The sequence below is a fragment of the Suricata suricatta genome, chromosome 6 (assembly GCF_006229205.1).
Source record: "Suricata suricatta isolate VVHF042 chromosome 6, meerkat_22Aug2017_6uvM2_HiC, whole genome shotgun sequence".
Lineage (NCBI taxonomy): Eukaryota > Metazoa > Chordata > Mammalia > Carnivora > Herpestidae > Suricata > Suricata suricatta.
In genome coordinates this window covers 36,510,204-36,525,540 of record NC_043705.1, presented here as the reverse complement: position 1 = coordinate 36,525,540, position 15,337 = coordinate 36,510,204, and the positions used below count along the sequence as shown (strand labels likewise).

At 41.6% G+C, this 15,337-nt stretch overlaps 1 protein-coding gene across 1 annotated transcript in view; it reads right to left on the bottom strand.

Annotated features, from left to right (window-relative positions):
* Window positions 1–15,337, bottom strand: part of STK32A (serine/threonine kinase 32A) — a 118,813-nt gene that overhangs the window by 83,162 nt on the left and 20,314 nt on the right. The window contains exons 2-3 of the mRNA XM_029941345.1: window positions 7,156–7,211; window positions 5,498–5,649 (exon numbers count right to left, since the gene is read on the bottom strand). Coding sequence (XP_029797205.1) covers window positions 5,498–5,649; window positions 7,156–7,211 — 208 coding nt within the window. The remainder of the gene's footprint in view (window positions 1–5,497; window positions 5,650–7,155; window positions 7,212–15,337) is intronic.

The window sequence follows — 15,337 nt, the reverse complement described above, 5'->3', positions numbered from 1 at the left end:
AGATCTCACATTCGTGGGTTCGAGCCCCACGTCAGGCTCCGTGCTGACAGCTAGCTCAGAGCCTGGAGTCTGCTTCTGGTTCTGTGTCTCCTTCTCTCTCTCTGCCCCTCCCCCTCTCATGCTCTGTCTCTCTCTGTATCAAAAATAAATAAAAAAAAACATTTAAAAAAAAAAAAGAATCTTCTTTGGGGTGCTCGGTGGCTCAGTCAGTTGAGCATCTGTCTGATCTGACTGTTGATCTCAGCTTAAGGTGTGATCTCACAGTTTGTGAGTTTGGGCCCCACATTGGGCCCTGTGCTAATAGCGTGGTGTCTGCTTGGGATTTTCTCTCTCCCTCTCTCTCTGCCCCTCCCCAGCTTGCACTCTGTCTCAACAAACAAACATACAAAAACAGAATCTTCTCTGGCTATGGGAGCTGAGGAACATTGCAGTTGGGAGTGGAACCTTACTGAGTTTTTGTTTGGAGTCCCTGTTTTTTAAAGTTTACTTAAGAATTTTTGAAATAGAGCACACACATCCAAGCATGAGCAGGGGAGGGGCAGAGAGGTAGGAAGAGAGAGAATCCCAAGCAGGCCTTGCACTGTCAGTGCAGAGCCAGACGTAGGGCTCAGTCCCATGACCTGTGAGATCATGGCCTGAGCCCAAATCAAGAGTGGGCACTTACCCAACTGGGCCACTTCAGGATTCCTGAAGTCCTCATGTATTAAGCACCCACTCCATGTGAAGTGCTTTATCAACATATTCATAGCAATACCTTCTGCCATGGCTATTGCTGTGGTTCCAATTATGACTGAGGAACCAAGCAAAATACTTCATCTAAATGGATCCATTCACAGAGTTACCAAGGGGCAAAGCAAGGATTCACACTGAAGTCCCTCTGACTTCAGGGCTTGTGCAGGATCTGAGACAGCCCCGATTACATGAGCAGATGTTTGTAAGTGTGCAGGAAATGGCAGGGTATAAGGGGACAGGAGCAAGAACCAGAAGCCTGATGTTCTCACTAAGCTTCATTCATTCAGTCATTCATTCATTCCACAGATATTTGCTGAACACTTACTGTGTGTGAGGCATTATCGTAGGGGCTGGGGAATGAAGCAGTGAGCAAAATGTGCAAACTTACCTGCCTCATGGAGTTTGTGTTCTTGTGGGATGTGAAAGACTCTAAACAAAATAAATTCCATTTCCTTCGTATTTTGTAAGAGAGCCCTACAAGATGCCCCCAGGGGGTGGTATAGCATAGCAGAAAGGGCAGGGTTTTCGAAGCTAGACTTCCTGGGTTTGAGTCCTGGCTCTGCCCGTCCCTGGCTGTGTGACTTTGGGAAAATGAGTCACCATCTCTGAGCCTCAGCTGCTCTGGTGTAAAATGGGACTAATAATCACTCTGACCCTAAATTGTTGGGATGAATGAATGAGACCATATAGGTAAAACTAAGTAGGAGAATCCCACTGAGCCAGAAGCTCTCCTGGGTTCTGTGGCTCTGTAGGCTACCTTGAATTCTCACAGGTTACGATTCCATGAAGAAACACTGGCGCATGGTTGTGAATAATGGAGGTTGGTTCCAGGGAGCCTGTGCATCTGGCTGCGTTCAGCTGTCTGACAGGACCCTTTTCATACTCCCGATACAGGTGGTCGTTTTCGCTCAAAACAGACTATCTTGTCTTCTCATTTCATGAAACCACACGTGGGCCCCTTCTGTTTCCAAGAACAAGAGACTAGGCTGAGGGGGGACTGGAGCCCCGAGGGGCTGTGTGCAGCTGCAGGCTTAATCTCAATTAGCAAAAGCCACCTGGGGGCCGGGGCTCTGCCAGGCAGCACTGGGGCCCATTTGTTGGCAGGCTGTGGGTTGCCCAGGCTCTGTTAGCAGCCCACAGGGAGGGACTCGTGGGCAGATTTTCTTTGCTTTTCCTGGATGCCAGCCCTGCCAGGCTGCCTTTCCTTTATAACGTGGTCGATATCTGATGATTGTGTTCCTGAGTGGGTCAGGTGCTTGGAGACTGGGAAGGGTGAATTGTCACTCAGAACATGTTTTCACCCTTAAACTCTGCTGCGCCAGCCCAGGATACACATGGCCGTGTGCACACACACGCCCGTGTATGTGTGTGTGCATGCATGTGCACACACACGCCCCTCTTCTACTTAGTCCTTCATGCACTTCCCAAACTGACATATTTACGTGCCACTCAATATCAGTCTGTCACGGTTACTGGGAATGTGGGGTGGGTCAGGAGCTCTGTCCACCAGTCTCACCACTGCACCCTCACGCTACGGGTCTGCGTTACCATTAGGGTTCCCGAATTTAGTGAATAAAAATTCAAGGTGCCCACTTAAAGCAGAAATTCAGAACATGAATAATTTGCAGAAAAAATATGCCCCGTGCAATATTTGGGACACGAACTAAAGATGATTGGTTATTGATCTGAACGTCAAATCTAACTGCCTCCTGTATCTTATCTGGCAGACTCTAATTATAACTTGTTTGTGCCGTAAATATATCCATGAATGAGGGAACAGACGGGGCTAATGCAAGATTAAAGGCAGAAAACCAAATACAGACATTTCACTGGCAAGTACATGTTGGATGTAGTTGTTTCAAGGAGATGAGGCTATTGGAGAATTTTCATTTTTCTATGTGGTTTTTCTTTCTTATAGTTGATTACAATGTGCCAAGTTTTCACCTATCCCATATGTATGTATTAATGCCTCTACACACACACACACACACACACACACACACACACACACACCCAACTTCTTAGCGTTAGTGTAAAACCTGCTTAAAAGAAGCAGCTTGTGTTTTTCCTCAGCCTGAAAACCAGAATTTTCTGAACACATCCCTAGAGGTTAGAGGCACTTTGAGTATCCATGAGAAAATCACTGAAAGCAACATTGAGTGGTCTACATGGCTTGTAAGATCGAGTACCCGAAGGGCACATAGGAATTAAAAGTATTGTTATTACATTATTAATCATACTGTGCTTTAGCCAATTTGCTCCTGAAGCTTTGGGGATGTAAAGGTAAATCTAGTTAAACCAAGGACACAAAATCATGATTAAATTATACATAAAGGGGAATCTATGAGTTTTTTTCCCGTTGGGTCTGCAGGAACAGCGTGGAAAACAAAACAAACATAAGCTCTCACAGAAAATGAGATGTGCCCCTCCCTGACCACACACAGCTTCCTGTGATGTTTGGAGGCCAGACACCTTTGAAATTTGTGTTTTGGGTGCCCACAGTGACCTGGCAGCCGCGGGGTTGTCGGGGGTGCTGCACCTTAAAAAAGTAAGGGAGGGAGGGAGCTCCCATCGATGCTATGCTTAATCTGTGCTGGGACCAGCACTTTCTCTCTTTCTGTTCATAAACACAACCCCAGCTACACACAATAATCCTGTCTTATAACTGACTTAAAGATGATAAAGATTACTCCCAGGTCACACCTCCAGAAGCATTGCAAGGTGTTTAATAGTCGGAGAAAGAGTCGCTTACATTAGCTATGCTGTACTTCTTAAGGCAGAAAGCCTGTACTTAAAGAAATAAATAATCTTTCTGAAGATTTTCTTCTCAGATTTGATAGACTGAAACATTTTCTTCTGTACTTTAAAGATACCCGCTCTAGATTTTCAGTTCGAAAAGTGGTACTAGAATTAAGGTAGGAAGGGATTTCTTCTCTCTCCTCTATCACTATTTTTTAAACTTTATTTATTTTGAGAGCGAGAGAGAGTGCATGCATGTGAGCTGGGGAGGGGCAGAGAGAAAGAGAAACAATCCCAAGCAGGCTCTGTGTTGTTAGCCCAGAGCCCAACGTGGAGCTCGATCCCACGAACCACAAAATCATGACCTGAGCCAAAATCAAGCGTAGGACATTGAACTGACTGAGCCACCCAGGCACCCCTCTCCTCTATCACTACTAACAGAACTTGATTGCTCTGTTCAGATTCAGCGTGAGAAGAAGGGAAGACAAGGCATTCGCCTTATTATCACTACGTCAGCACATGGAGAGAAGAGAGTGTTGCCTAGAATGACACCATGTTCGCCAACAGCAAAATCTGTAAACTTTGCCCAGCTTCAAGCCTCCTAACAGCCACCTTATAAAAAATTGGGAATAGACTGAAATCCATCTTGCTACTCACGGAGGAGAGACCGGCATGAAAGGGCAAAATCCCGAGTATGTCATTCTGAGGGGTCCCTGATCTTAAAAGGAGAAAGTTAGCTGGCTGAACTTTGGAAGAAGGAAAATGTGACGTTGAACAAAGGGAGGATGTGAATTGAGAGCCCCTCACCATTCCCAGGGCAGAGAGAGGCGGGTGGAAACAGGCAATCTCCTGATTGCTAAGGGTGGGGAAGAAGGAGCTGTGTGTCCATGTGCATCTGCATAGCAGCATTGTGAACAGGCCACTCTGAGGTACTGACTAAATACACTGAACGTGGATCAGAATTCGACTCCACCACGGCTGAGTACGGCATGAACCTAAGGGACCTATTTCCAATTCACACAAAGCCATTTTCTTTTCAACTCTGGTGTAGAGTCTTTGAGCAAACTATATATCAAGTGAACTGTATCAATTAAAGATGGAGCGAGACAGGTTTTATGCATTAACTTCTCCAGAGAAATGTCCTTAAACACACAGTGATATTCCAATTATTTTTCCATTAGTAGTCTCTGAATGAAGACTTTTTCTTTTCTGCTTTTGCTCATAGTAACTGCTTTGTATGCATATTTAAATAACCGTCATGCTGACTTAGCTTTAAGAACAGTTTCTTAACATAATGGACGCATTAAAACGTAGAGAGAAGTAAGAGAGCCACAAACAGACCTCCACGCATAAGAAAAGAGCAGAGAATAAGAGACCTTGCCAGCTTCTAGCCATTTTCTGAGCCTTGGATTATAATGTTGGATTAGGGAAGCGGAGCTTGAGTCTGGCGCCTTAGACCACTCGGCCATCCTGATACCCTTATAATGTTGGCTTTCGGATCTGAGTTAGCGCCACCTCTGTTAAAGCTATTTGGTGAGAAAGGCAGCACCTGTCCTGATCCTGCTCAGGAAGGCTACTGCAAGGAAACAATTTTTACTCCCAATCATTATAGAGAGGAAGTGCCTTTTGGCCAAGTTCTAAAGATCAACTTCACACCAGCCATTGATGACAGACTTAGTCCCCAGTCACTGCCCCACAATCAATGGGGAAAGAGTATATCTAATGAATGACAAGACATCCGAACTCATTCTTGTCAGCCTATTTAACTACAATGTTCTAAAAAGTACACTGTCCTCCTGGCCCCGGGGAACTGTGACAAATAAACCAAGTAGGACCCACTGGTGACGGTAAAACAACAATTTGTTTGTTTGTTATAAAGTCAAAGATGTCAAGGAGAACCAAAGCCCTTGAGGAAGAGCCTACTGAGATTTTACAAACGCATATCTAGAAATCAGGAAGGGTTTCCAGAATGTTTGGGGGTGAAGGTGGGAGTGTCTTCGTTCCAAGATGCCGTAAAAACACTTACCACAAGTTAACCAGGAAGGGATGTTCCAGGCCCTGCATGATCTGGAGCTCCTTGAAGACATTTCTCACTTCGTTGCGCTCCACACATTTTTGTTTGTTCATGTATTTCATTGCATACATCTTCTTGGTATCGTTCTTCTGCACGATGCAGACCTGATGGTGCAAACCAGAGTGAGAAGGTGGTCAGGGAGGTGACAGATCTGGCAGTGGGAGACAGAATGAGACTTGTTTGGTGGCATGGCCTGGAGGCCTTCTCACTCGCAAATTCTCTGATGCTCAAATTGCCTCTGAGTTCTGATTTCGGAGTAAAAAATTCATTTTCTTCCCCTGTACCAACTGAATTCTCGAATCTCTACTTTCTCAACCAAGTCTGCCTGTTTTTCGCCCTTTGGGTTTTGTTTTGACAGCATTTTGGAGAAATGGCTGCTTCCCTGTCAGGAATCTGCCAATAGTAAATGACATCCTCACTCTTGCTTTGAGTGACTTTAATGGGCATGGCTGAACTGCCAAGCTGAACAACATGGTGAGAAGAATTTCTGTTTAATCAGAGTTGATATAACCTAAAAGGACTTAAAGCACTTGGAAAACAGGGAACACGATGTCCATATTTTTGAAATTCTTATAGAGATTCTGTATGCCTGGTAAAGTGGACAGCAGATGATTTTAAAATGCAAGCTCAGGGCGCCTGGGTGGCTTAGTCGGTTAAGCAGTTGACTTCAGCTCAAGTCATGATCTCATAGTTTGGGGGTTCCAGCCCCACGTCAGGCTCTGTGCTGACCATTTGCTCAAAGCCTGGAGCCTGCTTCTGATTCTATGGTTCCCTCTTTCTCTGATTGTCCCCTGCTCATGCTCTATTTCTCTCTCTCTCAAAAATAAACATTAAAAAGATTTTAAATAAAAAAATAAAAAATAAATAAAATGTAAGCTCAATATGAAATAAGAACTATTCTCAAAGTATGTCTCCACCAAGAAACTAATGATCGGGATTTGAAACTAGAAGATTCTCGCAAAAAAAAAAAAGTTAGACTGCTGGGGTCCCTGGGTAGCTCACTTAAGCATCTGACTTCAGCTTAGGTCATGATCTCATGGTGTGTGGGCTCGAGCCCCGCGTGGGGCTATTTGCTGACATCTCAAAGCCTCGAGCCTGCTTCAGATTCCATCTCTCTCTCTCCTCTCTCTCTCCCTGTCCCTCATCTGCTCACACTCTGTGTGTGTGTGTCTCCCAAAAATAAATAAGCACTGAAAATTCTTTTAAAAATTAGACTAGATCCATCTCTCATGGTAGATTTTTGAGAATAAAAACATTGGATACCTGAGGAAAAAACAGCTTCTTTTCCACATAAGCTTTAACTCTTATATTGATAACTATTACTGAAGATACTGATACAATTGGCAGCTGGGTCCAAAAGTTTACTGTCCTCTTTAGTGTGAAGGCAACGTCTTAAAATCTAGTGAGAATAAATGGGCATGACATTGAAATAATTCTGACAACAATTGGTGTTCATTATGTCACACATCTCAAACTGTAGTGACAATTTTATAGCAACCTCTCTGAACTATCGTTCCTCAGGATCCCAGTCACTGGATAACCTGAATCTTCTCAGACTCTGTTCCCTGAGGTACATAGCCCTGCTGGTAGTTAATTGTTTTGGTTCTCACCTTCCCAAAACTGCCTTTCCCAATGGCCCGCAAAATTTCAAAGTGGTCAAAGTTGACTGTAAAACAAACAAAAAGAAGAACAATGTGAGGGATTATTAGTTAGTTGCTTTTTCATTGCTAGTAAATAAAAAAGATGCAGCGAAATTGAAGTATTTTGTTTCCACCAGCCTTCCAGGTGACCTTAAAATGCTCATTCATTCATCAAAAAATATTTCTTAAACAAGTATGATTCATTAATCACAGTGCTTAGTAAATGGAGGATATAGTAATAGCTAAGTAAAAATGGAATCTGTACCTTTATGGAGCCTGTAGTCTAGTAAGGACTCCATAGACAGAGAGATGCTTATAGACTAAACAGGCATAAATTTATGGACAATTAAACCTCCCCCTGAATGCTAAGGAGAGAAGTGGTGGGGCTCTAAGAGCATGTGACAGTGTGTTTCAATGTCAGGAGGAACACTGCTCAACACTGATGATTACAGAGAGATCTGGACCTTATGCAGGTGGCTCTATTCAGCCTCCACATTGTAAAACTCTTTTTGCCTGTTTTCTCATTACAATCACTCTGTTGTACCTAAGTGATTTCTATTTGGGCAAGAAGGATACTATTATAAGCTGATAGAATGAGCTGATCCTCAAGGCACAAATATCTTAACAGATTCTCATGAATATATGTGCAGAGTCTCAATGAACCGTGCTTTGAAATTGCCATTTGAGCTCCTAGAAGTGGAAGCGGTAGACGTCTAGGTTACATGCAGGTGGCCTCTGGGCCAGCGCTCGTGAAACGCTCAGTGATAAGAACAGCGAAGTACAGGTTCTCTCAGAAAAGTGATAACCTTTGGTTCCCTGACCTGTTGATCTTCAGGAAATGTTCCGTTGTGTTTCCTGGTTTTTGAAATACAGATTTAGGGGAGTAAAATTCCAAATGAGAGATTTTAAGAGTTCATTCAGAAAAGATTGCAAAATACTAGAAGGTATCACTCTTCTCTTTAAAAAGACCTGTTTTGTCTCCTTTTCTAAGAATAATGAGATTAGTGACTCCTGAAGGAAAGAAAGATGAGTAAAGGGACCTCTTAAGGCCTTACCAAGCTTTCTGAGGGTGGAAACGTTTTAATACGACTTAATCATCACTTCTCCTGAACTACCAAGTCACTTTATTTCTAGCCCACAACCCATTCAATCATGTGAGACAGCATGTAAACTACAAATAACCTCAAATTCAAACACAAAATGACAATATCATTTGTAATTTTCTCAGCTATTGAAATGGCACTGACCCTACAAGAAAAACATACCTTCTACCCAGAAAGTGTTAATAAAATTTACTTACTAAAGCTAGTCAAATGAATGACTTAATTTCCAAAATTCCTGTAGTTTGATTTCCTTTCATCCACTAGATTGTAAACACTATGAGGGCAGAGATGGCAGGTCCCTTTGTCCTTCCTCATTTCCGAGCAACTCAGAAAATTCCTGGCTTGAGGGAGTTGGAAGCCAACCCTTCGTACTTCCCACAAAGCCTCACAAAGTGATGTGCACATGGTTGGTTCTCAGCAAATAAATCCAACAAAGCTGTAAAGGCACACAAGAACCTCAAAATAATTGCTTCTTGTAAATAGGAGCATTGTGAGCATTAGGGTCTTCCAAGGAAGTGTTTCAAATGGGTTCAAGCCCCATTAATGAGTTATGAAATAAATTTAGTGATAATGAGAAGCATCCAAAATTTAAACAAAATAGAATAGGTTAGAAAATACCAGAAATGTCTCCAATCCATCAAGAGCAGTATTGCTTAAGGGGCGCCTGAGGAGTCAGTTGGTTAAGCCTCCAATTTTGGCTCAGTCATGATCTCACAATTTGTGAGTTTGAGCCCCATGTTGGGCTCTGTGCTGACAGCTTAGAGTCTGGGGCCTGCTTTAGATTCTATGTCTCCTTCTCTCTCTGCCCCCTCCCCTGATCTCTCAATCTCAATCTCAATCTCTCTCTCTCTCTTTCTCTCTCTCTCTCAAAAATGAATAAATATTTCAAAAAAGAGTCATATTGCTTTTGAAATTTTATTCTGGCTTTACATATATGTGTTGGTAGTTATGGTTTGAATCATGACATAATTATTTTCGCATATATTTTTTTCATGGGTTGTGGTCAAAATATCTTGAAAGACACTTCTGTAAGTTTTCTCCTAAGTTTCAAACTGATACAACCAGAGCAATGATTTCCTCACACTTATTACATAAGGCACAGGACCACTGAGATGTCAAAAAAAAAATGGTTAGGATTCATTTGCAAGTCTCAGATTTAATCTGGAGCAAATCTAGTAACACAGTGAGGTCTCCACTAGTAGCCTAGCCTACAGTGCTGTGACAGACTTTTGAATCGTCAAGCAGACAACAGGTACCTAAAAAGCATGAAGTTCCATTGTGATATTAATCCATTTCATGAACCATGTCTCTTTATAAGCCTTTTTAAGCTTTAATGGAAATGATAGAAGATTAGATGTCAGGTTGCTGGTTCTACTCTTCTGCTTTAATTAATGTCCAGTTCCAGAAAAGTGATAGGCCTCAAGGTTTAGAAATAATGCATCTTATTTATGCCTTATTTCTAGTCAGTCAAAAAGAGAACAGACTCCAGTCCAGTACCATACTGCCTAAAGTCACTTCCACATATAATAATCAGCCTGGGAGAAAGCCAATGACAGATTAAAAGTGGTTGGAAGAGAAGCTCTTATTCCATCCCTCTTTGTTGTTATTATTATTGTTGTTGTTCTTTTAATTCCAGTGTAGTTAACATACAGTGTTGTATTCCTTTCAGGTATACAATACAGTGATTCATCAATTCCATACATCACCCAGTGCTCATCACAAGTGCCCTCCTCAATCCCCGTCACCTGTTTCACCCATTCCCCTCACCCACATCTTCTTTATCCATTCGCCTATCGATAGACACTTCAGCTGCTTCCATAATTTAGGTATTGGAAATAATACTGCAATAAACATAGGGGTGCAGGTATCCCTTCGAATGAGTGTTTTCATATTTGTTCACCCCTTTGGTTAATTTTTTTCCTTAGTATTTTGTTTTTTGTGTGTGTGCAATTATAGTGGGATTGTTCTTTTAAATTTATCTTTCTGTTGCTTCATATTAGTGTACAGAAATGCAATTGATTTTTGCATCCTGTGACCTTACTGAATTCATTTATCAGTTCTAATAGGTTCTCTGGTGGAGTCTTTAGGGTTTTCTATATATAGCACCATGTCATCTGCTAATAGTCAAAGTTTTATTTCATTCTTTTGGATGCCTTTTATTTCTTATTTTCTGATTGCTGTGGCTAGGACTTCCGGTACTACATTGAATGAAAGTGGTGACAGTGGACATCTTTGTCTTCTTCCTGACCTTAGAGGACAAGATCTCAGATTTTCCCCATTGACGATGATGTTTGCTGTGGGTTTCTCATAGAAGGCCTTGATTATGTGCAGGCATGTTCCCTGTAAACCTACTTTATTGAGGGTTTTCATGAATGGATGTTGTACTTCGTCTGTTCTGCGTCTGCTGGAATGACCATATGGATTTTATTCTTTCTCTTACTGATGTGATATATCACAAAGATTAGTCAATATCGGACCCCTTGTATCCAAGGAATACATCCTACTTGATTGTGGTGAATGATTTTCTTAAAGACATTGTTGGGTTGGGTTTGCTGTTACTTTGTTGAGGATTATTGCATCTGTGTTCATCAGAGGTACTGGCCTACCGCTCTCTTTTTCTGTTGTATCTGCCTTTGGAATCAGGGGAGTGCTGGCCTCACTTACTGCCCCTTCACTTACTGTCCAGCAACAAAAACAGTCATTAGGAGGGAGGCTGGTTGAAAAGGCAGCGAGGCCTCATAAATTTAGGCAAGATGAGAAAGAGATGAAGTCAGAATTATGGATTATTTTGTCAACAGAGACCCATTTTGATTACAGGCATGTAGGATTTGCCCCAGGGACTGGGTATCCCATTGCTTACCCACCATGTGCTTAAACCTTCGATCACCATGTATTATTTAAACCAGCAGATTATTTATGGCCACAGGACAAAACAGGCCTGCAGCCTGTGTTTGTATTGCCTGTGAGCTAAGATTGTTTTTTATATTTTTAAAGGATAAGAAAAAACAATAAAGAATATGCAACCACATAAAAATCTGTAACATTTACTAGATGGCCCTTTACCGAAAAGGGTGCCAGCCCGTGAGATGAATGTAGTCTCTGGAGACAGACTGCCTGCCTTCAGATCCTACCGCCTACATTTAAGAGTTGTGTAATCTTAGCAGTTCACTTCTGTGTTCTGTTTCTTCACCTGTGAAATGGGTATGAAAATAATATACGTCTCATCAGGTTTAGAGGAAGACAGAATGAGTTAACATACAGAAAGTACTTAGAGTATTAACCGGAACTAATCACTTTGACTAGTATTCCTACTACCTCTTCCTAGGGACAAGCATAATTCGGACTCCCAAACAATACCACCTTATGTTGCTATCATAGCACACAGATATTATTAGTCAGCATGAAAAAAAATGGCAGTTGTTGGTGTCATTTCTACCTGTTTGGAGTTTTTGGTGTCACTGGTGTGGTATTCCTGCAGCATTTCCTCCAGGGCCTAAAGCAAAGGTAACCTTTGTTGTGTGTTGTCCTTGTATCATGTTCTACAACTTTGTTTCTGATTCATCGAGGAGGTCTTGTGCCAAGGAGACAGAAAGGCGCTCTGGTGGTGCTGTTAGACCCTGTGTCTCTGTGGGGCCTTCAAGGCAGCCGTTGAGTGTGGAGAGGGGCAGAGCCTGGTTCTCACTTCCCTGACAGACCTGGCCTATGGTATGTGGCCTGTGGAAGAACAGACAGGCAGAGAAGCTGGAGCCTTTGATTCCTTTCTTATCTGATTCCAAGTTGCGTGTTCACACATGAATGCTCGCCCCGGTCTCAGCAAACATCATGTCAGTGCAGTGTCCTTGGGGTTGCCTGGAGGAGTGTCAGATTAACAGATGGAGTTGAATGGGCCCTAATGTTATGATATCACTTCAAATAGATTTAAAAATACTATGTATCATAAAAAGGCTTATTTTAGAGTTTTTCTCGTGGTAGGTGCACATTCTCCACAAACCAACCACAGAAATTCTCTAGACATGAGGGATCTATTTATGTATGGCTTGCTATGCATTACATTTTTATGTCTCATTTTCACCTGACAGCAACCTTATAGCCTACAGAGCTAGAGGTGCTTCGGCTCAGAGAGATTAAACACCTTGCGATGGTTGTAACTAGTGTAGTGATGTATAATCCTGGGATTAGGTTCCCAAGACAGAAAGCAGGGCGGAACCTTGTTTAGTCAAAACTACACACAGGGCACATTGGTGGCTCAGTTGGTTAAGTGTCTGACTCTTGATTTCAGCTCGGGTCATGATTTCATGAGTTTGTGAGTTCGAGACCCGCATTGGGCTCTGCACTGACAGTCTGGATCTGCTAAGGATTCTCTCTCTCTCTCTCCCCCTCCCCTGTGCCCACTCTTTCTGTTTCTCAAAAAATAAATAAACTTAAAAAAACCTACGTATGAAAATCCTCTAGAAAGGTATCATTTTAAAAACCAAGGGAGTCCTTCAACAAGTCCAACACGGTTTTATTTCTCTTGTGTGAGCACTGAATGAAGCTCATGAATTGCATTCAGGGACTCTTGTGTGGAAAACTTTTAAATACTAAAATCACACTTCTCTCATTGGCAGACTCACATGTATTAAAATCAGATGGAAAGTAAGACCAATTGAGGTGACAGCTGGTTGACTGTTGTCACAAAGCCACACCCGATGGCTGAGTGCGGGAGTGGGCAGAATCAACCACCTGAGTCTGCCCAGTGACAGAAAGGTAAACTCAGTAGACGTCTTTCTGATTCTGGACCCAGGCTCTCGGCCACTATGTCTATAGTCATCTTGTGTTGTTGTTATTATTGTGGGTCGACCCATCTAGAGGCAGAGTCAGGGGGAGCATGGGGGGATTTCTCTGCTTTTAGAATCATGTGGGTCAAGTCAGCTTAGTCCAAGTCTTTCCTTATACATAAGGTGCTCATTGAGGAGTCCAGTGCTTGATGCTTTTCACTTCCTTTGTTCTACTTCTCTTACCATATTCCCAGCCTTAACAGTCTGTGCAGTAAAGAGCATTGAAGGGAAGGAAAGAAAAGGGGAGACTCCTCTTGGAGTTTGCTACACAGGCACGACACTGGGAATTTGGGAGAATAGAAGGTAAAGCAGAAACTCCTTTTTTTTTCTCTCTGATTGAGATAATACTATTTGGAAACTATTTTACTTTCTCTAGTAAAAAAGTGATTCCAGCCTAAGTAATTACCAAATCATGAACATATGTACAACTGTTGAGAACTGTACTTGTTGGTGTTTATGGGAATCTTTCTATTGATGAGGAATAAGAACACCAGCTGTGTGTTCCCATCTGTAAAACGGTCCTGATTAAACTTGACTCAGGTGGTTTTGAAGAGGAGCTGCTATAAACCAGAAGTTTAATGTCCGGCTCACTGAACACTAAACATTACAAATGATAAAGGACAATTTTTCAAAGGAAATTGAGACTTCTTCCTAGTCCAAATTTTTAGTTGTGTTCCCAGAAGGCAGCCTCTTTTAACAAATTCTATGTATCCTTTAAGAGAATTTTTCTTCTTATATGTATTCCCTTTTGACAGCAATAGCAACATATTATCATTCCTACAGGAGCATAGATTATAAGCTCATTGTGTATCAATATATTCTTTCTTTTCATTCATATATCACACAGAGATTTATGGCTAATTATTTTAAACAGCTCTTTGTAAGACTTTGTGTAGAATATCCTCTAAAATATTTAGCTTTTTGATGGTATTTCAAAGATGGTTTAATTCTCGGCTGTCACCTACAATACTGCGGCAAACATCCTTGGTCAGCTTTTGTGTGATAAGCTTGCTTCATAAAAGCACAAATGTTGTAACAAAGAGTATGTGAATTATCCAACTTAATAGACATTGTAAACTGGCCCTCCAAAGCTGTTGCACCATAATGTGTTTAAATGCCTTTCTGTCCACTGCCTCCCGGTGCTAGCACCCCAACAGTCTTTGACCTGACAAGTGAAAGGAAACTAAATTATTGATTGACTTGATGTTTCTTTAATGATCAGGAAAGCCTCGTCCGTATTTTTCAGAGAACTGCCTATTCATAAATTTTTGCCTGTTTTTAATAAGCCATTAGTCTTTTTGCTTTGCAAGTGGGCTTAAAATGTTACATAGAGTCTCTCATTAGCAAATGGAGGCAGTCACAAGAAAAGGCTCACATGTACCCTTTTAAGACGGCCCCAGCAAAGTGGGAAAGAAGTGAAAGTCACTTCTACAGAAGCTGTAGTTTTGCTAGCGAGTCCAACCAACAAATCTCAACCAGCGTCTGGGCACCCAGGGCTCTGCTAGGACCTCGGAAAAACAAAAGGAACTTGAGACTAAGTCACAGCCTCAGGAAACGGAGTGTGACTCGATCAGCAGCATTCGTGAAAACGTGAAACCTGTGTCATCAAATGCCCCTTGCCTCATGTGTGTTTTATCTTACTATGGTATCTTTGGAACCCCGTCTTTCATCTTTCTGGAATTAGATGGGTATAAATAAATAGATATACAGGCAAATAGGCAGACAAATGAAAGCAATCCAATGTTGATGTTCGGTGTAGAAAGAGAACCTATTGACCTTGAGAGAGGGAGAGAATCTTGTGGCATGATAGTTTTGCGGCTTGGTTTTTAACGAGCACTTTGATCAAAGATTTTTTTTTTTTACATATTAAATGTTTTTTTATTTATTTACTTATTTATACAATTTATTTTTTTAACATATGCAATTATTTTCTGTCATTTACAATACAGTAGTTACAATGATACTCCAAACAGAAAAGCAAACTAAAAAATCAGAACCCCTACTTCTATTTCATGTAATGAGACTTATACAGAAATTAGAAGGTTAGGTACCAACTAGTTAATCACCTAATTTCACAGCTATTTGAAGTGGCGATCGTTATATAGCAGCTTATCTATGATACATTCAAGATACATGATACAATTTATTACTTGCCCATAAGCTAAAATACAGCCTGCTTAATACCTTTCCTTAAATTCCACCTCTATACTACAGTATACTTGAGGTCCATGC